General features: G+C 40.7%; 1 protein-coding gene across 4 annotated transcripts in view; it reads left to right on the forward strand.

Moving 5' to 3' along the window:
- Positions 1 to 24,386, forward strand: part of LOC146373553 (roundabout homolog 2) — a 67,791-nt gene that overhangs the window by 36,612 nt on the left and 6,793 nt on the right. For 2 of the 4 annotated variants that reach the window (XM_084950030.1, XM_084950031.1), the window contains exons 7-21: positions 1,915 to 2,039; positions 4,369 to 4,540; positions 4,996 to 5,201; positions 9,967 to 10,048; positions 10,284 to 10,449; positions 15,362 to 15,528; positions 15,874 to 15,995; positions 16,207 to 16,423; positions 18,279 to 18,397; positions 19,304 to 19,481; positions 20,729 to 20,947; positions 21,887 to 21,929; positions 22,024 to 22,160; positions 22,228 to 22,530; positions 23,571 to 23,709. In XM_084950030.1, the coding sequence (XP_084806156.1) occupies positions 1,915 to 2,039; positions 4,369 to 4,540; positions 4,996 to 5,201; positions 9,967 to 10,048; positions 10,284 to 10,449; positions 15,362 to 15,528; positions 15,874 to 15,995; positions 16,207 to 16,423; positions 18,279 to 18,397; positions 19,304 to 19,481; positions 20,729 to 20,947; positions 21,887 to 21,929; positions 22,024 to 22,160; positions 22,228 to 22,530; positions 23,571 to 23,709 (2,395 nt within the window). The remainder of the gene's footprint in view (positions 1 to 1,914; positions 2,040 to 4,368; positions 4,541 to 4,995; positions 5,202 to 9,966; positions 10,049 to 10,283; positions 10,450 to 15,361; positions 15,529 to 15,873; positions 15,996 to 16,206; positions 16,424 to 18,278; positions 18,398 to 19,303; positions 19,482 to 20,728; positions 20,948 to 21,886; positions 21,930 to 22,023; positions 22,161 to 22,227; positions 22,531 to 23,570; positions 23,710 to 24,386) is intronic. The other 2 variants (XM_084950032.1, XM_084950033.1) reach the window with 1 other exon arrangement.

Genomic DNA, 24,386 nt, shown 5'->3' on the forward strand with positions numbered 1-24,386 from the left:
TCCTTGGAACTGACCAAGAAAGAAGCACCTTAACACTGACCTATGAATCATTTAAGCGCAGAAAAAGGCACCAAACTCAAGGAAACCAACAACATGTCTGCACAGAGATTTTGAAGAACCGATTTAAAATAGTATCTTTAGGCACTTTGCTGCTTGCAACCTGCTGCAAAAACACATTACATCTTCTCATATCTTTATGTGAATTTAGAAAAAATGGCAAAGATAGCAAAGACTGACAGGCATAAAATAGAATTTTTGCACCAACAAGCTGGCTGGCAACACAGTGCTAGAGATTTAAAAATAGATTTAAACCAGTTGAACTATCATGTTTCAGCTAGACAACAGTAACACACAGTTAAATCTCTAATTGGGACATAAAGCCAAGAGCTCATATTCCCAATATCCTTTCTCCCAGACGGACTACTTTGCACCAGCTGCTAGACTTCTAACTAAAACAGGAGTTACAGAATTAAACTGATATACATTGCAAATCTTATTCAAAATCTACATAAAATCTTTAAAATGGTTTAGAGTCACTTTAAGACTCCATGATAAAAAACAGCCACAAGTAGCACCAAAGTGAATATGAAATAAATGAGAGCAATCTTATGCTATATGTGACTAACACATCAGATCTGCTGAAAGACATTATAACATCTGAAGAAAGAGAAAAAAAACTTCACAGAAACTTCACAGAAAGATCATCACAACACTGATGTTCTGCGGCTGGGAAAATGCCCTCGGTGAGAATATTAAGACAGGACACAGATGACTCAGTTCTCTTGTGTATTGAGCCAAATATGCATTTGTGCGCCCTAATACGAGTGTGTGTGTGTGTGTGTTTGTGTGTGTGTGCAGCTACATATGCACCATATGCACTATGCAGAGATTTGTAGAGAGGATGCATCCAGGCTAGAGAAGCTTCCCATTTGGTGGGAAGTGAGAGCCAATTATTCAGGCTGGGGCAGAATGCAGTGGTCAGTGTAAATCTACAGAGGATGTGATGATGTGGATAACATGGTGATCTGACCCAAGCTGGAAATTGGCAGCTCTTCTCAGACCTTTCCCAAAATAACTCAGTAAATGTCATCAGAATGACGCTGGCTTTTGCTGCCATGATTTTCTTTCATGCCCCCCCTCCCCATTTTTTCTCTTTAAGAGGACATGGAGGTGATTTTTCTCATTAAGGACGAGAGGGCGATGATGATGAGTATGTAGCAACAGATCAAAAAACTCAGAAGGTCAAAGAAAAGACTCTTAAATCTCACTCGTTAAGAGCTAACGAGCGCTTTATCGATCCAGCTCGGGGTTAACAGCGGTTTTGGAAAATAACTAAATCGAGAGACGCTCGGTATTTCAATATCATTACGTTTTATAGATCCACTTTATTATATTACTTTATTTTACTTCACTACATTTACTTGACAACTGTTTGCTTCCTTCCTGCTTCATTAAGCAACTTAGGTCTTCAGAGAGTTCCTCTTTGGCAGTTTCTCATCCTGGCTTCCAAATTGAATATATATTTAAAACTGGTTCAAGCAGCTACAACTGCTTAGAAGCAGTTTGTTTGCTGCTGTGAAAATAATGTGCCGAATACAGCGAATCAGCAAGTATGCGCCCTTATGGATGGCACAAAGAGTAAGAAACTACCATTTTGCTATGTTTGCATTCCTAAGGAAAAGGGGGAAGTAAAGAAATATTGTTGCTATAGTGTTGGCGTCTTTAAAATGGTTTGCCATATTGGATTCAGAATGGTTCCTTCCCATTCAAATTAAATGAACACTTTCCCACTGATAAATTATAGAGGAGAAAATTGGGTTGGCTTTTCAGCAGAAAGGGAGCGTTCATAAAGCAGGCCATTTCATGCACAAGTATGGCTTTTAATGGGTGGTCACACTCCTCCTTCTCTTCCAGTACCACCTCAGATTGCTACAAAGCCCCGAGACCAGATTGCCACCCAGGGGAGGAGCATCACCTTCCAATGCGGCACCACGGGAAACCCTCCACCTGCCATCTTCTGGCAGAAAGAGGGCAGCCAGGTAAGAGGCTGTAGCAAAGCACAAGGCGCTCTCCAATGCTAAATACTGCAGCAGCAGAGACATCCAGGACACTAAATGAGTGAATATAAATACATTTGCTCCCCTAACAAGCCCGGGCTTGCTCTTCATGAGTACTTGGCGCATTCTTTGTAAACTTTACTTCAACTATTCTTTATCACATCAATAGTCAAGAGTTTCACACCTTCTTTGTTTAAAAGGCGAGAATGACTCACCACAATGTGAGCAGGTTTTTTTGTCTGATTTAATCTTACTTTTTCTGACACCTCTTTTTTAGAGTTGCCCACACTGATCAAGACACATTTTTCCAGGCGAAATAAGCGAGAGGCGAGCGAGATAATGCAGCACATTTGCATTTGGCTCAGAGATATGCGCAGAGACAAAGAGTTGGAAGACATTGCAGTATTGCGTTGGCGAGAAATCTTTCTCCTGTTTGCGTGCCACACTGGTTTGGGGGGTCGACGGGAGAGGGAAGAGAAAGTAGAAGAGACTGAAGGAGGGCTTCCAGGAAGCACACCAGGTGTGGAAATTGCTTCTTCAGGCCAGGATTGCAGACGAATGCTGCCCTCCTTCCACATTATTCCTGACCACAAATGCCATGTTGCTTAATGGCAGCTGGGTTCACTGACTCAGGAGTGGAGGAGAAGCTTCAGGTGTTTTCGGAAAGGTTCCACAGAGCAAACAGGAAGTTGAGCTACTGATTTTGTGAATAAGCTTCAGTCGGCAGGATAGGTTGATGCCTTGCTTGGCTGTTTGTAGGGCTTTTGGCTGTATATGTGGGATTATCTGTAGCCTTATAACCTCGGTCCCTCCACTGGAGTCTAAGCCTCTTAGAGGAATGAAATGGATGGCTGAATGGATTGATGCATCCCTCCCCCTTGTTCCCATCCATCTCACTTACAGGAAAACAAGATGGGATACCTATAAAATGTCAGTTTCACAGGCATCATCCCCCCCAAAAAACAACACAACAACCAGAGTCTTTCAGGGTTTTTTCTTTTTTCAAATGTGAGATTATCATTAGAAGTTAATAGTTTGAGCCCCGGATTTGGGTGAAAACATGTAAAATAATGTGTCAAAACTAATTTGACAACAGTTTTACTTTAATGATTTATTAATTCTTTACATAATTCATCAACTAAAAGTAAGGCTCCACAGCTCATCTCTGGGAGGATGTAATTAATGGAAGACGTACTAATTAGCAGTAAAAGTACAAGCAGAGCTGAGTCTGATGGGAATGTCATTAGCTTTGCAGGTTTTTATTCATTAGGCACGGCGACAAATTTCATTTTGATCTTATGGTGGTGTTGCATGAGAAGTTACAGGATCACCAAATAATAATAACTAATCTGGAGCTGCACATGAATATCGGTAATATTTTTCAGGGACTTGAGTCCATGAGTTATTCGTTTAAGGTGGGATCATAAATTCATTTTGAATTCAATTTGATTCCGTTAATTCACAACAACAGTGGCTTCAAGGCACACTTATGATAATACAGAGAAAACACCAACAATCCGATGACCCCCCCTATGAGCAAGCACTTGGTGACCATGGGAAGGAAAAACTCCCTTTAACAGGAAGAAAGCCCGGCAAAAACAGACTCAGGAAAGGGAGGCCATCCACCACCACTGGTGAAGCTCTTAAATCTTACCTGACTTAAATGTGGCCAGTGCTCCACTTCAAGGTCACCTCCATCAGCACCTCTGGGACACTTTCAAATGTGCTGCTATTTTTAGAGTTCTCCAAAATCTAAAACATGGCGCGATATAAGTCCTGATGTGTCCAAGCCTGAATGTGGTGCACAGGGTGAGGAGTGGGATATCAGTGTGTGTGTGTTTTTTTTTACTTTTTTGGCAACGTTAGTGAGGTTGTCCTGGAGTGTATGAGAAGAACATTGGCAAAAGAAAAATCTGAACTACGGTACATGCTTTTGTGCATGACTCTAAGAGAAAGAATGAAGCTTCCACAGACTGATCTAAAAATAAAACATATGCTTTTGATGAGTGGATTTCTGGGAATTTGTGATTGCGGCTCAATTATTTCAGTTTGCGTTCTGCTTAAAAATGCTGAACATAGCCTTTTAAATATGACGCTTTGGCATTGTTTTTCAGTTTTATTTGGGTCCACATTAAAGTTTTCCTTAGACACAACCAGCCATTTCAAACAGCCAATTTGAGCTGCAGGAAATTGCGACTGAAATTGTTCTAGTCCTATTTCCTTTTCTATAAACTTACTCAAATAGCTGAGGTAAATGATTTGACAATAAAAACATTGATTTACTTTTTGCTGCATGCATTTTTCTGTTTAGATGTTGTTGTTCCCCGGCCAGCCGCCTTCCCAGTCTGGTCGTTACTCTGTTTCCATGAGTGGAGAGCTGACCATCACAGATGTCCACCCTGAGGACTCGGGCTTTTATATCTGCCAGGCCATCAGTGTAGCAGGAAGTGTTCTGACCAAGGCACTGCTGGAGGTGGAGGGAGGTAAGACCTCAATAGGTACAGTTACTTTTAAACCTGAGGGGTTGATTCTTTGTTCTGCACCATCAGCTAATGAGGGGAAAACATATTAATTACTTAGTAGGTGCACAACAATGAGGCTCATACAGACAGAGATGGTGCACAGTTGGAGACCCCATGCTGGATGAGCAATGAATTGAAGGCTTAATGTTTTCCCACAGGCAGCTTGTAAGCACCAGATTTAAGCTTTCTTTTACTCCTTATACAGCCTATTGTTTTCTGCTTACTAAGCATCTTAATTATTTTTACCCTTTGCTGTCCAGCTGCTGGCGACTTTATAAAGTCGTCCTTCCTGCAGACCGTTTATATGCCTTCCTAATGTTATCTGTCTGTCTTGACTTTTCTGCACTGTGATCTAATTGGAACAAGGATATCACCCCTAACATAATATTCCGCCTCTTCTTCACTCAAACTGGCAGGTCCTTCAGGTCGTATCCCGCCAATCATTCGCCAAGGCCCAGCCAATCAGACCGTATCTCGGGGTGCAACGGCACAGCTGTATTGCCGTGTAAATGGAGGCACCTCAGTCGAGATTTCATGGGAGAAGGACGGAGAGAGACTTCAGGGAAATACACCTCGACTGACCTTGATGGAAAATGGCACGTTGCAAATCGCAGACGTAAAGGTGTGTATGTGTTTGGGTGTGTGCGGATGAGGCATTTGTTGGAAAGGGCACGTAACAAGCGACTTCTGAAAGGCAGTTGCTCTTAAATGGAAGGAGCGGAAGGAAAGACGGAGTGTGCACGGAAAGATGGAAATTATATATTAAAAAAAAACTGTGGAGAATAAAATACCTGTGTGATCTCTGACCGTCTGTCACCTTCCCCGCAGCCCTCATAGTAACCCATTTCTTCCTCATTTCCATCAGCAATTCCATTTCTGTTTGTAAAATTAAAGTGAGTCTGAGTTAAAAAGACCAATCTCTCTAAGGCGGTGCGTATCTCTCCAGTGTAATTATGTGCTCATGCGGTGTGTAATTGTAATGTTAATGAAGGTGCTTGTTTGTAAATGCTAATGTGTTCTGCTTTGATGGAAGAGCAGTCAGAAACCCCTTTGTGCTATAACCCCACCTGGAGGTCAGCGAGCCTGTGCAGGACAGAGCAAAGGCAGCATCATTTACATTAATTGACTGGCAATAGATGATTCATCATCTAACCGTCTTTTAATTAAATCTCCTGGCTGGAATGTGCTTATTCACGTCCTCCTTCATCCTTTTTCTCAGCAGTGGTGCTCAGCTAACTTGGAGCATTAAGGTTTGGTCTGGTGCACCGCTGAGGCAGGGGAAATCTGCCATGCCAATGTGCCCAATGGAACAGAAGAGATGCATTAGTGTGGCATCAAGGGGTTGACAAAGGGGGAAAAAATGGGGACACGGAGATGATGAGTGAGGGACTAAAAATATTTACCCTGCTACTGCCCAACCCACCATCAATATTTTAGCTGTAGTTGAAGTCATCTAAAGAAGTTCACCTGCCCACAAGCTGTGCGGTCTGTCAGCCAGAGGTCAACACTGCGGTGGATGATCTCATACGGTCTGAGGATAGTTCCAGCAGACTGGCTCTCAGCCAGGACACGGCCAGAGCGAACAGCAAGCGTGTCAGTGAAGCATGCAGGCACATACTGTACACTTCATAACATAAAAAGAAGGTCGGTTGGGGCGTAGTGTCGCTCGGTGACAGTTGCTTAATGGCTTGCATTTAATTGCACAAACATGGCTGCTTAATTGGGTCCAGTTTCACCTGGAGCTTAAAGGTATAAGTGCCAATTTTTACATTTTTGAAATATTTTTTAAAACGTGTTTTTGCTTTTTTGTAGCAAACTTTTAAATATGCCTTTTGAATAATTTATTGAAGCGTAGGGGCTTAAAGCTGAACAACAGTTGCAAGCAGGTCTAGCATTTTAAATTTGTTTTTATCATAACAATAATTCAAATGTCTGTGCGTGCTGTGAGAAAGGCTGGCTCTTGTGACGGAGCTGAAATTTATTAAAATTATCACCTTATTCTGCAGCTGCACTCAACTCTGAAGATAATCTTTTTTTTGGGTGTCTTTCACTGTGTTAACTGTGCTGGTTGCGTCTCACTGCTCTCATCAGCATCTCGCACTCGTTGTCAGTGAAAATGCACCAAATGGCAGACACCTCCAAATAAGCGTTGATGTGCTCTGTAACTGATGGTTGCAGAAATCACAGAGAAGCGTGTCGTATGCGTTTATAATGTCATCGCTAATATAACGACACGTATGAGTTGTTTACTGCTCGCTTCTGATTTAAATGCTTTTGCAGGCTGAAGTGAGACACTTAATAGTTTCCTCACAAAAATGTCCAAAACAACTGATAGAAAGATCTGCATTTATATTTTGGTACTAATTAGACTCAGCTGGTCCACTGGCACAATTGCTGTAATGATTTCCAGCGGAGGGTCAGCTCACCTCGCAGAAAAACAATACATTATGTGAGAAATACAGCATTAACAATGAAAGAATAATTATCTGGGTTTAAATGAAGCAGCCCTCTCAAGGACATTAACATTCTGTGTATAATTATAAAACTGCTCTTCACAGAGCATCGAATGGACATCATTATGAAATTTCAGTCAGGCAACTATCATTTGCAATAAATTATTGCATCAACTGAATGAGCATATAAGTGGGCAGTTGGGGTCACCCAGGAGGTCCCGGAGACCGTGGTTTCTGCGTTTTTCGCTCATTCTTTAGTTTAGCTTTCAATCACTTTGTTTTTGTTCGCTGTTTGGTCAGATTTAGGCACCATCCTCTTGATCAGACTTAGGAACTGTTTGCGTTAAAAGTTCTCTGCTTGTATCGCAGGACTGAAGCCAAAGAAGAAAAAAGACTGCAGCGGTTTTGACTATGTGGCAGCATTTAACATCGTAGGAGTTACAGTGATCACGCTGCTCAGTAAAGACTCTTGCTAACATCTATTAATCCTAAATAAATACATCCTACATAAGATATCTTGTTATTCTGATGTCATCAGAATTTAATCACAGTCTTTTAATAGTTGATGTCGGACACAACACAGCATATAATGCTTCTTTTGGCTGCTCCCTTATTCACAAGGGGTCATCACAGCAGGTAGCTCAGCATGTTTGATTTGGCGGATTCTAATGACAGATGCCCTTCCCCACAAGGAATTGTGTCTCCACCCAAAATCAGATCACAGATCTTTAACTTGGTTGGCAGATGCATAAAGCACTACTGCACGGAGCCAATGCACAAGCAATATATAATTAATCACTGCTATTTTCATCACATAAGCAAATAAACACTATTACACCAACAACAATCACTGTAGCCATTATTTATGATCATTTTGTTGTGATGCAAAACTATTAATTGCTAAAGTTGTTCTAATTAAAGCTAAAGCTACTTTCAGCTGCTCCCTCATTTGTAAGGGGTCGCCACAGCGGGTAGTTCTGCATGTTTGATTTGGCAGATTTTCCCGCCAGATGCTCTTCTTGATGCGGCCCCAAAGAGAGACACAGCAACACATTAACTAAAGTTGTTTAAACTCTCGATTTATTATCTATTAAGAACTAATGCTTTCTCAAGTGAGAGATAGCTAAATATTTACTGCTCAGTAACACTCAAGTTGCATATCAACTCTTGATGAATTAAATATTCAAGGTAAACATTGTTACTGACATAAAATGCTTAGCAAATTCAGTGTAAGGTTTATGCCATCAAAATCATTCTTTTTATGTTTCTGTAATAGTTAGTCTGCCAGAACACACAAAATGACATTTTGCAAAAATATAATTACCATAATAATCTAATTATTTGTTTTTTTCAAAAAGGAGAAAATTATAGGAAAGCACATTGTTGTTTATTGATTAAAATGCAAAATTACATTTATTCATTTTATTCACGAAGAGAAAAAATATATTTATAGTGGCTGAATGTTACTTTTGATTAATTTTTGACTTTGTTGGCTCAAATTTGGTAAATTAGATTCAAAATCGCATCAAAGTTAAAACTGTTTAAGTCTTTCCTTTTAAGCTGTAATAAGTTAGATAAAGAGAGGTCACTTGGAAAAAAATGAACATGATTTATTAAGATACAGAATTTGATTAACAAGCTGTTTGGCGATTAGACTCTGATAAACCATCGCAGTAGGATGGTTTATCCGAACAATGATAGGAATTATGATAGGACTCCACTAGAGTATAGCTGAGGGTGAAGATGAAGATGGAGGCGTGGATGGGGCGCTGAGTGACCAGGGTGAGACAGAGATGGGGGAGGAGGAGGTGGGCTGCAAGGGCCTGAAAGGCAGAGTGACAGAAGATCGCTGAGATTTAAAGTACGCCGAAAGAGACATGATTGGCTCTTAAGAGACATGCAAGAAAATGATTGGACTAGATGGACTATAGCGATGCTGGTATTGAATTTGACACTGTGGGAAAGAGGAAGTGATGTAATAGACCCAGGAAAGCAGCAGATGAGTGATTACTGATATTACTCACACATAAGCTTCATTATAGTGTTACATTCCCCTAAAAAGGTAAAGTTACAAAAAAAGTGTTGATGAAAGAGAGATGAAGGCAAAATATGAAAGTAAAGCTTTTGATTAATAATTAAACAGACAGAGATGGACGAGCTGCTATCCAACTCAAAAGAAGAGAAACATAGCAAAGCCCAGGAGGTGGTCACTAAACAAAAGCGCAAATTAAAAAGGTTAACGACCAACAACACAAACAGCTCACGAGCTTCAAAACCAAAAAAGCCTCTCTGGCACTGGAGCTCTCTTCTCTCTGGTCTTAAGTACTTTGGCTCAATAGCTGAGTAGAGTCAGGTTCACGAAAGTGGGTGGCATCTACTACTGAAGAAAGAACAAGACACAGCGCCAAGGTCAAAATCACAGCAGGCCCGTAGCAACAGTTAGAGCGTGCTGTCTGCAAGCTCCTCGCTCCCTGCAGTATTTACATGTAGCAACAGGGCAGAGATGAGTATGAATCACCCTTGGAGCTTACAGGTGGATGTTGGGGTGGTGAAGGGGTTGAAAGAGCAGGTAATGATGCGGGGTAGCAGCAGTGACACGCTACATTTACAGCTTAAACAAACCAATAAGGGAGGATGAGTTTGGTGTGTGATGTATGAAAAGCTGTGCAACTCAAGCTGCCTGAACTAGCTTGCAGGCTTAGCTTCTTTATTTTTGATTTACTTCACTACTGCTGTGGTGGATGCTATGGCTAGCTCATGCCTTATATAACTTCTTCTATGTATAAAACTGATTTTTGACATGTCGTAAAAGTCTAGTGGAGTAGAAGCATAAAGTGAAAATTAGCAAAAATTGCTGAAAAAGTGAAAGTGTTTGTGGCATTTATTGTGTTATTTTTTTTAAGTCTGTCTCAAATGCTGACTGCTGTTTAACAGGACACGGACTCGGGTATGTACACGTGCGTGGTTTCCAGCACCACAGGAGAGTCGAGCTGGAGTGGGATGTTGACTGTCAGAGGTACTTAGACTGAAACTCGCCACAGTCTCTCTGTCTGTTACACTTCACACTCTGTCACTCCTCAACTACACCTCCTTTCCCAAGAAACTACTTAGTCTGCCAGTGTTCTTCATAGGAGCACAATCTGTAGCCTCCACGAGGCAAAGTACAGTTTGAGATAAAATGTTAATCAAACTTAACCCACTGATATGATGTAATTATGTTTTTTTTTGTGTGTGTGTTTCTGTAATGAAAGATGGAGGTTCTTCAGTGTCCAGAGCTTCTGAGTTCATCCAGCTTCCAGGACCTCCACAGAAGCCTGTCATAACGGAGGTGACCAAAAACACAGTCACCCTCACCTGGCAGTCCAATCCCCATGAAGGCGGGGCCGCTGTCACCTCCTACATTATCGAAGCCTTCAGGTGAGTTTTCAAAACAGGAGCATACTTTAGTTTTTCAGTCTTTTGTGGACTTGTCTCAGTTTATCTGAAATTTCTAGATCACAGCAAATACAGGCTAACTATCCATCCATCCATCCATCCATCCATCCATCCACAGTAAACTAAATGCAAAAACAAAGCTCTGGTCAAATGTAAAACAAGACAAAGCTTTTTAAAAATGTGTTATAGTAGTAAAGCTTATTAATAACTTTTTGCTTTGCTGTACATAGATTTAAACCCTTAATAATGGGGAATTTCCTCTGCTTAACCATTTCCACTCTTCTTCTTCTTGTCTCTATTTGTACCCTTCACTAAATCTGGTCTGAAAAGAAACATGACTGACCAAAGTCTCTCATCATGGGTTAGATTTTCTAAAGCCTCAAATCAGAGGAAAGGCAGAAATCTTTTTCACACTCAGTCCTCTTTGAAAAAAAAAACTGCTGAAAGGTTTTTATGCTTTTTTATGATGTTGGGTTTTTTTGTCCAGTAATGGTCACATGTTGACTTGCTGAGGTCAGGTCTATATTGAGTCAGAATGTCATTAATAGAAGATGAAGAAAGACCATGAAAAACTACTGGTGCTACCAGACGCTTTAACAAGTGTAACTGGTGAAATGTGTTTTAAAGCTCTAAATCCATATACTGGTAGCTTTGCCTCTGCACTCCACTATAATGGATTTTTAATCAAACAAATATGTGGTAGAAATACAGACTTTCAGCTTTAATTCAAAAGGTTTCACAAAAACTGTTTAGTAGTTACAGATATTTTCATATACAGAGTCCCCAATTTTCAGAGGCACACGATTAACTGCACTGACGAGCAGTTTCATGGCAAAGTGAGGCCTGTTCCCTTGTTACTTCGTGGCAAATGAAGTCATGTGAAGTTCATTAAAAGTGTAATTATATTTGTATTTTCTACATTTGGCTGTAATTTTGATTATGAGGCCCGAAGAGATTTTAGTGCAAGTTAAGGCTATTACTGGATGGAACCCCACCCCCACCCACCCAAAATAAACCAATTAGAGACAGCAAAAACTTTTGGAGTGCCCAAATATATCCATTATTCCCCTCTGCACATGTCCAAACCATCTGAGCATTGCCCCTCTAACTTTGTCTTCCAACCGCTGAGGTGAGCTGAGCTGTCCCTCTGATGTACTCACTTGTCATCCCGGTCACGCCTAAGAAAAATCAACTATGCCACCTCCAGCTTGGCCTCCTGTCTCCAAATCATACATCATAGACGGTCTTATTACCATCTTGTTAACCTTCCCTTTTACACTTGCTGCTATCCTTCTGTCACAAATCACTTTAAAAAAAGACAGCTAAAATGAGTGATGACAGAATTATTTCCATGGTTAAGAAAAAACAAAAACAAATTACAAACACTTTCGATGTGGTAGCTTTATCATTGCTGACAACCAAAAGACGCCTTCATGAATGGAAATACAAAGAGTTTACAACAAGGTTGAAGCCAGAGGTTAGACTAAATATTTAAAAAGAGTACAAACCTTTCTAAGAAATTCAAATGAACCAGAATGAGGGGAAAAGAAAAAAATGGCAAAAGACAGAACAGGTCACGTGACTTCACCTGTCAAACATAGTGGAGGCAATGTCATGGGCATGTATGGCTAACAGTGAAACTGGATCACTAGTGTTTATTGATGATGTGACTGCTGACCAAAGTAGCAGGATGAATACAGGTGATGGACACAGGGCTATACTCTGTGCTCAGATTCAGGCAAATTCAAATGGAGAAATGGGAAACTCTTCAATGGCAGAGAGACCCACAAACAAGGACAAACTGAAAGGAGCTGCAGTAGAACACATATTATTTTGGTTTTTGAATTTTATCTACTTAATTTATTTATTACCTTAATATACTGTCTTCCTGACTTAAAGTTAAACAGGCAGCCTCGACTTAACTTTCCACCCTTGATAAAGGTCTCACTGTCTGACTGACTCTTCCCAGTTAATGAAGTCTTCTTCATTTAGACTCATTAGACTTTGGAAATGACTCATCTCTGCCTGAGGGAGAGACACTTCTGTTACCACACGTTGCAAAGTGAAACCCACCACATCAGTGTTTAGCCGCGGCTTTTCCGAGGAGAGCCATAGCAGCCCTAACAACCAACTAGAGTCCTGAGCGAGACAGGGAGAGTGAAAGAGGAGACAATTACTGCAGTGGTCAGCTTGACAGCTCTGTCCTGTCCTGGGGCAATCGCAGGAGGGGATGTGAGCCGAGCTGGAAGTTCACTCATTATAGAAACAGGACGGGGGGTACAGAAAAAGTGTATAGACACAAACATGCACGCACACGAGCACGCATATATTTCTTTCTGTGCAGGCAGAAAGCTCAGTCGGGCACACTTGCAGACAGAGCTGATAAAGATCCATTCAGTGCTACACGCTCCAACTCCAATGAGTTGTTTGTTTTTGTGGATCAGAAGGAACAAAGAAAGAAACACTTTTATGATTGCAGTATGCCTTTTTATACCAAACATAGCAAGAGTTATGTTTTTGATTTTAAAAGGGAGGCAATCTAGATGGAGTATTTACTATATAAATGTAGCAGTTACATTTTCCTTTTTCACTGAAAACAAAACCAAAAAAAAAAGGTTAAAAAAAAAGAAATGCAAGTCTTAAATGGCAAAACTGTTTCTCTGGAGAACATTTGTTGAGAAAAAAGGCACAGAAGAAAGGAGAAAAAGCTGTGACCTGCTTGATGTAATTGCCTCGCCATTTCCTCCTCCATGGAGTTGAGGAAAATGTTAAACTGCACTCATGCTGCTTGATAGTGCCCGTACCTGCACAGCATAAAGCTGTTGTATCCTCGCCGGGCTCATTCAGTAGTCATCATTATAACCTGCTGCAATTAAAGACGGAATAAAACTTTGTTAGCAAGCTGAGAGAAGCAGCTATGAGGGGTTTTTTTCTTCCAATGAACAGAAACTCGTGAATCCAAGAAGCGACTGGTGATTTCTTTAATTTGTTTGCTCATTCAACAGAGGCTGCTGAAACATTTCTTGTTCACGTGCCTGCTGAGCGTCAAGCGAGAAGATTGATATCTGTTCATTTAATATGGGGCTGCAGCCAGAAGAAGATTAGCACTGATTTGCATTAAGACTGTGGTGTCAGTTTTCTATTTTAGTTTTCTTTTTAGGAGATTAAAAGAAATTATTCACTGTTTTCCATTTTAAATATCACGGGGGGAGTGGGGGGGTTGGAGCCTAGCCCAGCTGTCATTGGGTGATAGTCGGGGTACTCCCTGGGCAGTCTATCATAGGATTAAAATACAGACACAGACAACCCTTCACAGTCATACTTGCAGCCAAGTTTTATTCACCGATTAACCTAACATGTGTCATTTTACTGTGGGAGGAAGCTGGATTAAGCACATGCAAACCACACAGATTCAAACACAGAACCGCTTTGCTGTGAGTCATCAGTGCTAACCACTGCAGCACTGTAAAGAAATGCACTTAAGATCCCATGTTGCCTTCAGAACTGCCTTAATTCTTTATGGCAGAGATTGAACACGGTGCTGGGAACATTCCTCTGAGATTTTGGTCCTTATTGACATGATAGCGTCACGCAGTCACTGCGGAACAAATCTCCTGTTGGACAAGGGTAGTGACAGTACAATGTTCAGTTGGTACTAAGGGGCCAGCAGCAGCAGCCTGAACCATTGATACAGTACAAGGCAGGATGATCAGTCCTGTCATGATGTTTATGTAAAATTCTGTCCCTACCATCCAAATGTTGCAGGAGAAACTGAGACCCAGACAACACTTATCTACTCATTTTGTCCACTTTAATTTCCTGGGTTTTTTTAGCAGTAGTAGAACCTCCTGTGGTCTTCTGCTGCTGCAGCTAATCTGCTTCGATGTTCAGAGAGGCACTTCTGCATACCTTGGTTGTAACAAGTGTTTATTTGAGTTAGTGTTGGCACTCTGGCTGTTATCCTGTGATCTCTGACATCAGCAAGATATTTTCGCCCCTTACTAGATATTTTATCTTCTTCAGACCATTCCCTGAAAAACAATAGTAATCCCAGCTCGTCTGGCACCAACAAGCATACGATATTTAAGGTCACTTATATCACCTTTCTTCCTCATTCTGTTGTTTGGCTTGAACCTTAGCACATCATCTTGACCTTCTCTCCATGCCGAACAGCTTTTACTTACTGCTTTGTGATTGGCTAATTGGATATTTTTAAGAATAGGTGTACTTAATAGTGTATCTAAAGTATATTTAAAAAAATAGATATGAAACTGCTTAAAAGAGTTTTAACTTTTTTTTTTTGCATTTTTGTTATTTTTTTTCTTCTGACAAAATAATTTACCATTTAATTAAGAAGAGAAAAAAACAGCTATGGCTCATATTTATAGCTTTCTTTCTCCGGGTTATTTCTATTCTTGCTTTGAGATATCACACTTCATTTTCTTATGCTCGCAAGATTAAAAAATGTATTTATCCTTTAATGAGGGTGACTACCGTAACTGCAGTTGCCATATTTCCTAAGTATGCAAAATTCAGATCTCTCCTGACATCTCTCCTGGCTGCTCTACTTTCATCTGTCTGTGCAATTAGGGCATGAGCAGAAGAGCTGTGATCAAGCCTATTGCCTTGTTATCTCATGGTAACACGACAGATAACGAGAGAGAAAAGAAGCATCTCTTGAAGCTGTTTATTGTAGTCCTCGCACCAACTTTACATGCAGTTATCCGAACTCTTTCAGGCAGCAAACACGCTCCCGATAAAGACTTGACCTACCCTTTAAGTCATGTTCACACACTCTTGTTTTGATCTCAGTCGTTCACTCTGACAGTCAGATCTTCATCACAAGAAATTCAATTTCAAGATAGTCTTTTCTTTGACGTTATCCGTCTTGCAGCCAATCAGTGGGCAGTACCTGGCAGACCGTAGCGGACCATGTGAAGCAGGAGAGGCACACTGTTGTCGGACTCTTCCCCAACACCGTTTATCTCTTTATCGTCAGAGCAGTCAACTCGTACGGCCTCAGTGACCCCAGTCCGATCTCCGAGCCTGTCAGGACGCAGGGTGAGTTACATAAGATGAAAGAAAAAAAAATCCTTTTTTGATGTAATGTTTTTCATTATATTATTCACAGTTCAGTCTTGGTTTCAGTTTCCATGAGACAGTATATTTTAGATACTGGATGTAGAGCTGAGGCAGAGATAATGTGCTACATGCTTTGGAAAAAAAAAACTTGCTTTGCATGTGCAGTCTCAAAACTAATTGCTTTCTCAGTGTGATGCTCTTCTGCCGGGAGCAATGTTGAATTTCATCAAAAAGTTGTTCCCTGCTTTTGCTGAATTTCTGCTATTCAGCTGTTTTGTTTTCATGTTGCCAGGCTGGACTGATTAGATTTATTTGCTGTCTTAGATGGGAGTCCGACTGAACAGGGAGTGGACCACAGACAGGTGCAGAGAGAGCTGGGAGAGGTGTCTGTCTACCTGCAGAAGCCGATGGTTCTGTCTCCTACGAGCGCCAAGATTTCTTGGAGTGTGAGATTAATACTGATGGATTTCAAAGTCAGCTTGTAATGTGTGGAGGACAGGCTAATCTCCAAACATTAGCTTCAGAAACTCTGCTCAGCATTATATGACGCCAATAGATCAACGTGTAGAGAAACAGCTGGTTACGCTTCCCTGCTTTTGATAACTGATTTAAATGTGAGATCATGTTTTTGTGCTTTTTGTCTTCCACCTTTATTAGGTTGCCCGTCAGTCACGGTACGTTCAGGGTTACCGTGTATTTTATCGAACGATTGGCAGCTCCTGGCTGGTCCAAGATGTGGAGGCCACGTCTGACTACAGTACCATCTTAGCAGATCTGCACAGTGGTACCGAGTACGAGGTCAAGATCCGGCCTTACTTCAATGAGTTACAAGGGCATGACAGCCTCATGGTTCTCCTGCGTACCTCGGAGGAGGGTAAGGAATGTGTATTAATAACCTAATCAGTAGCAAGTAATGCCAACTAGTAGTAAGCAAGTACAGTACTGTGTAAAAGTCTTAAGACACCCCACAGTTATTTATGTTTGCACAGCAGCCAAACTCTATTGTACTTTTTCTAAGTGGTCTTGACTAATAATCCTTTCTTAAGGTCTTTCACAGTTTTTCTTTGGACATTAGCTGCTTTCTAACTCAGTCCAGTCCTTGTACCTGAGCATATTCAGAGCTTATTAAGCCACTTATTCATTGACTCATTCAAGCATAAAAAAGGCACTGAACTCAAAGAATGAGCCAGCGATGTATCGACACATAACTTGGGAAAGAACCAATTTTTTACTGTATTTTCATGCACTTGGTTATTAGCGGCCTGTTGCAAAAACCTATACAGATCTACATCAGAGGGAGAGTATCTGAAAGCTATGTCCTTATGAGACTGAAAAAAATATCCAGACCTGACATAGGACCCAGAAAATGCATCTCAACCTTCAGTTGATTGCTGAAGCCTCGTCCCAAATGGTCTCAGTGGAAGGTTCGCTGTCAAAATGCCATTTTTAAGGAAGAGAAAAACTGAGAAAAGGTTGAGCTGTGCCAAATTACACAAGAACTGAAAACCAGCTGAGACGTCTTATGGAGCAAAGAATCCAAATGTACTTTTTTTTTTGTTCAAATCATCAGTTTATACAGAGGATGTCAGGAAAGAGGTTAATGTGGACAGAAATCTGTAGAGGCTCTGTCATTACTTGGGGCTGCATTTCAGCCAGTGGTGTTGGGAATCTTGTCAAAATTGATGGAATTATGAACATGGATGGAAGTACCATCAGATTTTGATCTACATATCAATATCGTGTGGAAATTAAATCAGAAGACTACTTAATGAAATTAAAAGAAATCTTGCCTAACAGAGTTCAGGCTGTGTTGAAGAATAAAGGTCTTCATTCCAAATGTTGACTTTCAGGCTTGATACAATTTTACAAACTCTGTTTCTGTCTTATATCTTACTCAGTTGCTGCAGCTGTTCTTCATTTTCCCAGCAAAAATGTTAAAAAAAATTAGGAGTGGCTCATGGCTTCCGGACAGTAGCATATGTGTTTAGACAAATTCAAGATACCAGTTAAATCCTCTTTTGTTTCTTTGTAGTCGATGTGAAGCAACAGCCAGCAGCTTAGCTTTGCATAGAACCTGGAAATAACAATAGTTAGCCTGGACTCAAAAACTCATAGATAGAGGTTTAATAAAAAGTGGTTAGTATTATGTTAGTTTAGGAGCTTTAGAGGTATGATTTTAACCATAATCTTTAGATCAAGCCGCTTGTGTCCAGCTTTTGTTGAGCAAAGCGAAGGACTGCTGCCAAGAAAGTAAAATAACATGTTTCCTTCCAAAACTGATTAAAGCTCTTTCATTTATTATGAACTATTTTTTATTTATAATATTTAGTCACATTTATCAGTGTGGAGGGATTTATTAATTAAACAGTTTAAAGTGCTTTAGATGAGGCAAAGAAATCCTTTAAAAACAGTATTTTTCCAGTGGAGTTAGATTATCAGACAACATAGGAATGAATGAGTTCTAATTAATTTAGCAAAAATTCTGAAATAACCTCTTAATTTTGAAAAATAAAGACACTGTTTAATTTGTATGATTTCTTATAGAGAGTGCTTATAAATAAGTAATTAAGAATTATTTTCTTTCAGGTTCTTCTAGTTTCTATAAATTATATCTGTTATTTGCAGGAAATTGTGCAGGAATTATGGACCTGTAAACACAGTCTTATCACAGCTCTGGTATGTATTAATAACTATAGTAACATCTCATTTTTTCTTATCTCTGTTTGCAGTTTTGTGTGCCCCTCCACAGGCTGTATCAGTGGTGCAGCTCACCAACAGCACCAGTATCAGCGTGTCCTGGGAGCCGCCGCCTCATAATATTCAGAGCGGCATAATTAGGGAGTACAAGGTGAGGCCACATTTTACTGTTTGTCTTCTTCTCTGGTGTTTATTTCTGCTGTTAAGCTCGTCAGTAAAGCGAATAAAGGGAGCAAATTGTTCTTTCAATTTGCATCTGTGTGCAGGCATTACTCAGTGTTTCCCAGGTTTGGTTGTTTAGATGCTTGTGAAAAACACAGATTTCAATGAACAATTATTAATTAGTCATTGCCTTTTATGTGTTGCCAGTACTTGCGATGCTGCTCGGTTTTGTGTCATCAGATTCTCGGCTGAACAGTCACCATCCCTGTCATCTGTTAGCTCTGTGGAAAAAAACACAGAGTTCTCATTATCTGTCTCTTAGAATGAGCGCAACACTGATTACTAATCATCAGGCTGCTTATCCAGAGCGTGGAAAAAAACATCAAAATAGAACATGAAGTACTATTGTTTTGATTCCCTCTCGCTGTCTTGTGTCTACACATAGACAGTTATGAGTCTGATCATGAGAATCCATATTCTTCTGAATGTGCGATGGATCATCAGCCTAAGGCAGGGATCATATTTAATCCCCTTAAATATTTCAATTTCTCAGAAATACACCCAATATTTTGTTCAAGCCCTCAAAGGCTGACGTAAGAAAATATTGCACGGTATTACCTGACACATTTTCATTGTAACTCCCAGTGTCTTCATCACAAATGCTCTATAGGAGATTTAGAATAAATAAAAGCTTTACTCAGTGTTGATGAATGTGGACAGGTGTGGGGATTATGGCAGAGGTGGTGCGAAGCCTTGGAAGGGAAGATTTTACATACTAAGCACTCCTTGTACCTGTTGCTTATATCCTGTGGATAGTAGTGTTGTACCATTGTAGAGCAACTTTCATGTGCGAGTTGCCTAAATTGTGAGGACCTTAAACTTTGGTGTCACTCAGGTCTGGTGTCTGGGCAGCGGCGTTGAGCAGGAGAACCAGATAAACCGAACCGTGGATGGAGCAGTCCTGTCCATCCTGCTGACGGGCCTGCTGCCTGAAGTCCGTTACACCGTGATGGTGGCTGCTGTCACCAGCCTGGGTGTGGGCGCTCAGAGTCCGCCTGTCAGCCTGCTTCTCAGTGAGTCAGTCAAACTGTTACAGTTACTACACACGCCGAAATATGCCAAGACGCACTCTGCAAGCTGACTTTACCACATGTAAAATGTGTATGTGGAGAGTTGACTGCGCTGCATGAATACAATTAAAGCTGGTGCATCACCAACAGTAAGGGTGGTGCAGGGTGTTTGTCACGAATTCGAGTCAGGAGTTGTGATTGCATAATAAGTTTGGCATTTATTTTGTTTAGTTTTATGTCTCTGTGGCTCTGCTTTTTAATTTACTTGGCTATATTAGTCACATAGTCAGAGAAGATGAGTTGCTTCCAAAGAACATATTTTGCTTCCAGTGTTTCCTGAAATGTTTTTCTTGTATTTGTAACCCTTTTACAGAAAACATGGGAAACTTACCTATTTGAGTTATTGATGAAAGTTAGGTGAGATCTTCTAACTTCTTCTGTTGGATATAACTTGGCTTATCAAAAAGTCTAAAAACACCAAAGGTGGAAAAACTAGCATGTCTTCTATGTCTTGTTTAATCTGTATCAACACAAGTTACAGTTTTATGATACAGTCACACTAGGGAAAGATAATTTACAACCCCAAAATAATTGCAACCATGTGTAGTGAACTTGGGACTCTCCACCAGAGCAACAGATTTTAAGCCCTATGGGAGTGTCCGACAAGAGGGTCATGGACCCCCAATTGATCCTCTACCTAATCACACGAGCCAAGGTGTTAAAACGGGTGTGGGTCACAGACAGCCAAGGTTTCGGGTGAATCCACTGTGAAACCTGGCCCCACCCTATTTCCTGAGGTCAAATGGCCCAGGATGTGAGTGGGCGTTAAGGCATCTGGGAAAGGATCTCAAAACTGGATTATAGATGGCAGACTAATTATAGATGGCTAAGATAAACTGCTTGTAAGTTGTAACTTTCCACCTGTTGTTCCTTTGGGGCGTCTCTGGCACATCTCCTAATGCGTGTCTGTGCAGGCAGGAAGTATGTCCACAAATAAAATCAATATAACTTCCTTCACGTTTAACCAGTTTTCAAGTGCTTTAATGCCCCAATTTGATCCTAATCCCCTCGACTATGCTGGCCCATTAAAAGAAGAATTTACTCAGTTTACTATTTAATCAACCTGAATGATATGTGAGGAAACAAAACCATTTAAAAAGCTTGTTTTTTTTCTACTCTGAAGTGACTGACAGCTCTCTGCTTTGGCTGTGTATCATGTGGCTCCATTAACTGGATCGCTTCTCTTTCAGCTCCCCCGCTTGAGAAGACTTCAACGACCGTGACTAAGGGCGATGACCTCAGCATAGCAGAGCAGATCACAAGCGTCATCCGCCAGCCAGCCTTCATCGCTGGGCTGGGTGTGGCTGCGTGGTTGGTGCTGATGGGCTTCAGCGGGTGGCTATACTGTCGCCACCGAAGGAGGAAGCAGCTGGGACACTATACCACATCCTTCGCATACACCCCAGCAGGTGAGGGGGGATTAACTATGACTTACTTACCTGCTTTAGGTAGAGAAAAAAAAAGGAAAAAGCAGGAGAAGTTATTGTCACAGGACACGAGATGATTTGATGAACCCTGTCACAGACGACTCATTATGTAATGGAGACATAAAAGAGAAAAAAAGACACAAACCATCAGATTTTGTTTTCATCCAATGACAGTGACAAAGTTCTTAATAGACCTCCGGGGATATCTGGAGCAGTGATGAATGTTTTCAATTTTAGTTTGTACTTTGCAAAGCGATGCCTGCACTTTAATCGCATATTCAGTTAATTAAAATATATTTATTCCCACTGGGTAGTCTTCATGGCAGGAGCAAAGGGAAAAAAAGAAAAAAAACCCTCAAGAGACACTCTGAAGCATATGTAAAAAGCTCAGCGCACACTTTACTTGATGCCCTTTGGCTCAGAAGCACACAGCACATCAGTTCTCAGTTCTTGTCTGACTTTGAGATGTATTTGTTCAATAATGGCTCAAGGCCTTAGGAGCAAATATGCAATTTAATTTTCGCATTAATATTTCATAGTGTTGCATGTATGTCTTTCACTTTATGGTATGGATTTCTTTATTTAATTAAAAATGGATTTTAACCATCCCTAACTCCAGATACAGCAGCAGAAAAATGACATCTGCATTTTTATGTATTGCAGGCATACTCTATATAGATCTGCTGTGTTCCTCTTGGTGTATGTAGGTCAACAGTGCACCCTCATAAAATATCAATTCAAATCTGCTTTCTTAAACCCCCGTGTGGGATAAACTGTTTATTTGGTTATGGAGCATGATAATTCGGTCCAAAACATCTTTATCTTTCAGTGGCTCTTTGGGAAAAAAGGGGCTTAAAGCAAAAGCTTTATCTTCTTTGCTGTTTTCCAAATTTATAACTTTGCTCTTTTTTCCTCTTGCAGTTGGCTTCGCTCACAGTGAGGGATCAGGAATCATTAATGGAGGGTAAACTCTACGTTATGATTTGATTCATCAGATGATTAGTGTCACTGTGTGTTTCATAGAAGCAGTATTGATATAATCTCATCTTTCTTCCCAGTCCTGGCTTGTTGGGATCAAATATGGGCAACTACCCCTGGCTGGCAGACTCTTGGCCCACTCCAAACCTCACTCACAACAGCAAAGACTCGGTCAACTGCTGCTCTGGCAAACTGGATTCAGAGAGATATTACAACAGTAAGAGCTCTCTGATGTGAAATGCTAGAGTGCCGAATAAAAGATTGTCCTTGTTAATGTAACATAGTCATTTGCTGTGCAGCTGTTGGGATCATAAACTACCCGAACCAGTCAGAGAAGCACAGCGCGGCGTCCAACGACAGTCCCATCTACAGCACCATCAACACAACGGCTGAAGACGACCTCCTGGCGTACTACGACACCTACTCGAGCACGTCCTACAACCAGGGTCCAGACCCGTACAGCAGCAACCCAATACTGTCAAACAGTGGGTTTGGAGGTCTGGAACAGGACTTGGATCACTGGACCATAAAGTCTGGTCACTCTGGATCTGAATACGCCAAGCTTCAGTACAGCAAGAAGAACAACGGTGAGAATTTTGTGGAAGCGGAAAAAATAAAAAAATGTATCTTTGGACAGCTTAATTGGAAATGTGGTTGTCTGTCTGGCTCTTTATACGCAGTCATGAGAAAAATAAATTTTCTGTAGTTGTGGTTATGGCAGCATTATACTTCTTGAAAATCTGTTGAGACGGTTATTGACCATTTGAAAATCGCACATTCATTTAATTTTGCGGGAAAGAAAACACCTGTTCTGTTATTCAAAATGGATCATTTGTAACCACCTTAACCTTTTTAAGATGTTTTAATTACGAGATTGCACAGTAATGAGATCTTTTCTTGGACGATATAGAACGACATGATTACACGGGAAGGTCTGCATTCATCTTTTTTCATTTTCTGAACGCACTGCAGTTCCATAGTAATAAGTTAACTTCATAAAACTGTGTAGACTTGTGATTACGTGTAACAATCTGAGACGTTGCCCGTGTAATTACATTTATTAGAGCACGGCAACCTTAAAAAGGAAATATTAGTGAGCTGCCTTTTTTTTCTGTAGCTTGACATTGGCCAAAAATGTGCTTTGTTTTATAGATCGTTTATATGGCTGCCATAGAGCAATGTTTTCATCTCTTTTCTTATATGCAAGGGTTGTAACCACCTACAACACGTATACTTCCACCCACATGTGAAAGCTTGGACAGCTTCATTAACTCACATATAATATACTTAAATGCCCTTTTATATCCAATATCCTGGGCTTTGAATTGGCTTATTGAAAGGTGCTTTGTGAATAAGCCTGCCATGCTCTGAAACTTTGAAACATACTGTGCGAATGGAAAGGTATGCGGAGGTTAAGTGCTTCATTCCTTTTGATATCCAGTGATTCTACAGAAGCTTAAGGTGCCCTTGAAGATATAAAATGGTCAGTAAAATTCTTTGAGGCGCTAACAGCTGTGGACACAGAAAGGACATATTTAAAAACCTTTACTTAGCAAGCAGTTTGAGCTTCAGGATGGGAACGAGTAACACAACGATTATGGCTCACGCATTGTTTGTTTTTTTTTAGACAAACTGGTAAAGCAGAGGTCTACTGGGTCATCATCCAAGTCAGGTCCTCTCACCTGGGTGGATGTCTTGTCTCTACCTCTTCCTGCCAATAAAGATGGACACCGTACAAAAACACACAAAGAAGATGAGCAGCACAGGTGAGACAAATCACTGCACTGTTAAATGTCAGGTTGTTGTTAAGGCCACTTCTTTACCCCCCTCCAAGAACAGTGGCATTTATTTTTGTGTGATCAGTCAGTTTATTTTTAGCATGGAGGCCTCTGCCTTCACCTATATGACAGAGGCAGTTAAGGCAGATGGATATCAAAACTCCCCTAGAACTGTGCTGTGACTGCCAAGCAAAACTTGAGTGAAGTTTGGAGTCTGGGGAGTTTTCACATTAACAGCTGTGTCTGCAGGCAGTGAGAAGGGAGCGTCCACTCTAACTAGTTCTGACAGATTAGATTGCGGACATATCGGAGGGCTGGTCTGACTGTGACGTGTCTTTCCTAACGACATTAGCCACCATCTGACAGGCTGGATTAGTACTTTGCCTTTTCAATGACACATCGTTCATTAAATTAGCCCTGACGGCATTGAAGTGACAACAGAAATTATGGAGGTGGTTCTGGTCTTTGGGAATGCTACACTGGTTCCCTTTTCCCACAAGGACTTGAAATTAGGTTATTATTTTTTTTAATATATATTATTATTGAAGGGTCTTTAAGTTGCAGTATAAAGCGCCTTGAGGTGACTGTTGTTGTGATTTGGTGCTATATAAATAAAACTGAATTGATTTGAATATTTTTTTATATATATAGTGGTGTTAGTGGTA

This window comes from Perissodus microlepis, chromosome 14, assembly GCF_051167445.1.
Source record: "Perissodus microlepis isolate ML-2025 ecotype Zambia chromosome 14, ASM5116744v1, whole genome shotgun sequence".
Classification (NCBI taxonomy): Eukaryota; Metazoa; Chordata; class Actinopteri; order Cichliformes; family Cichlidae; genus Perissodus; species Perissodus microlepis.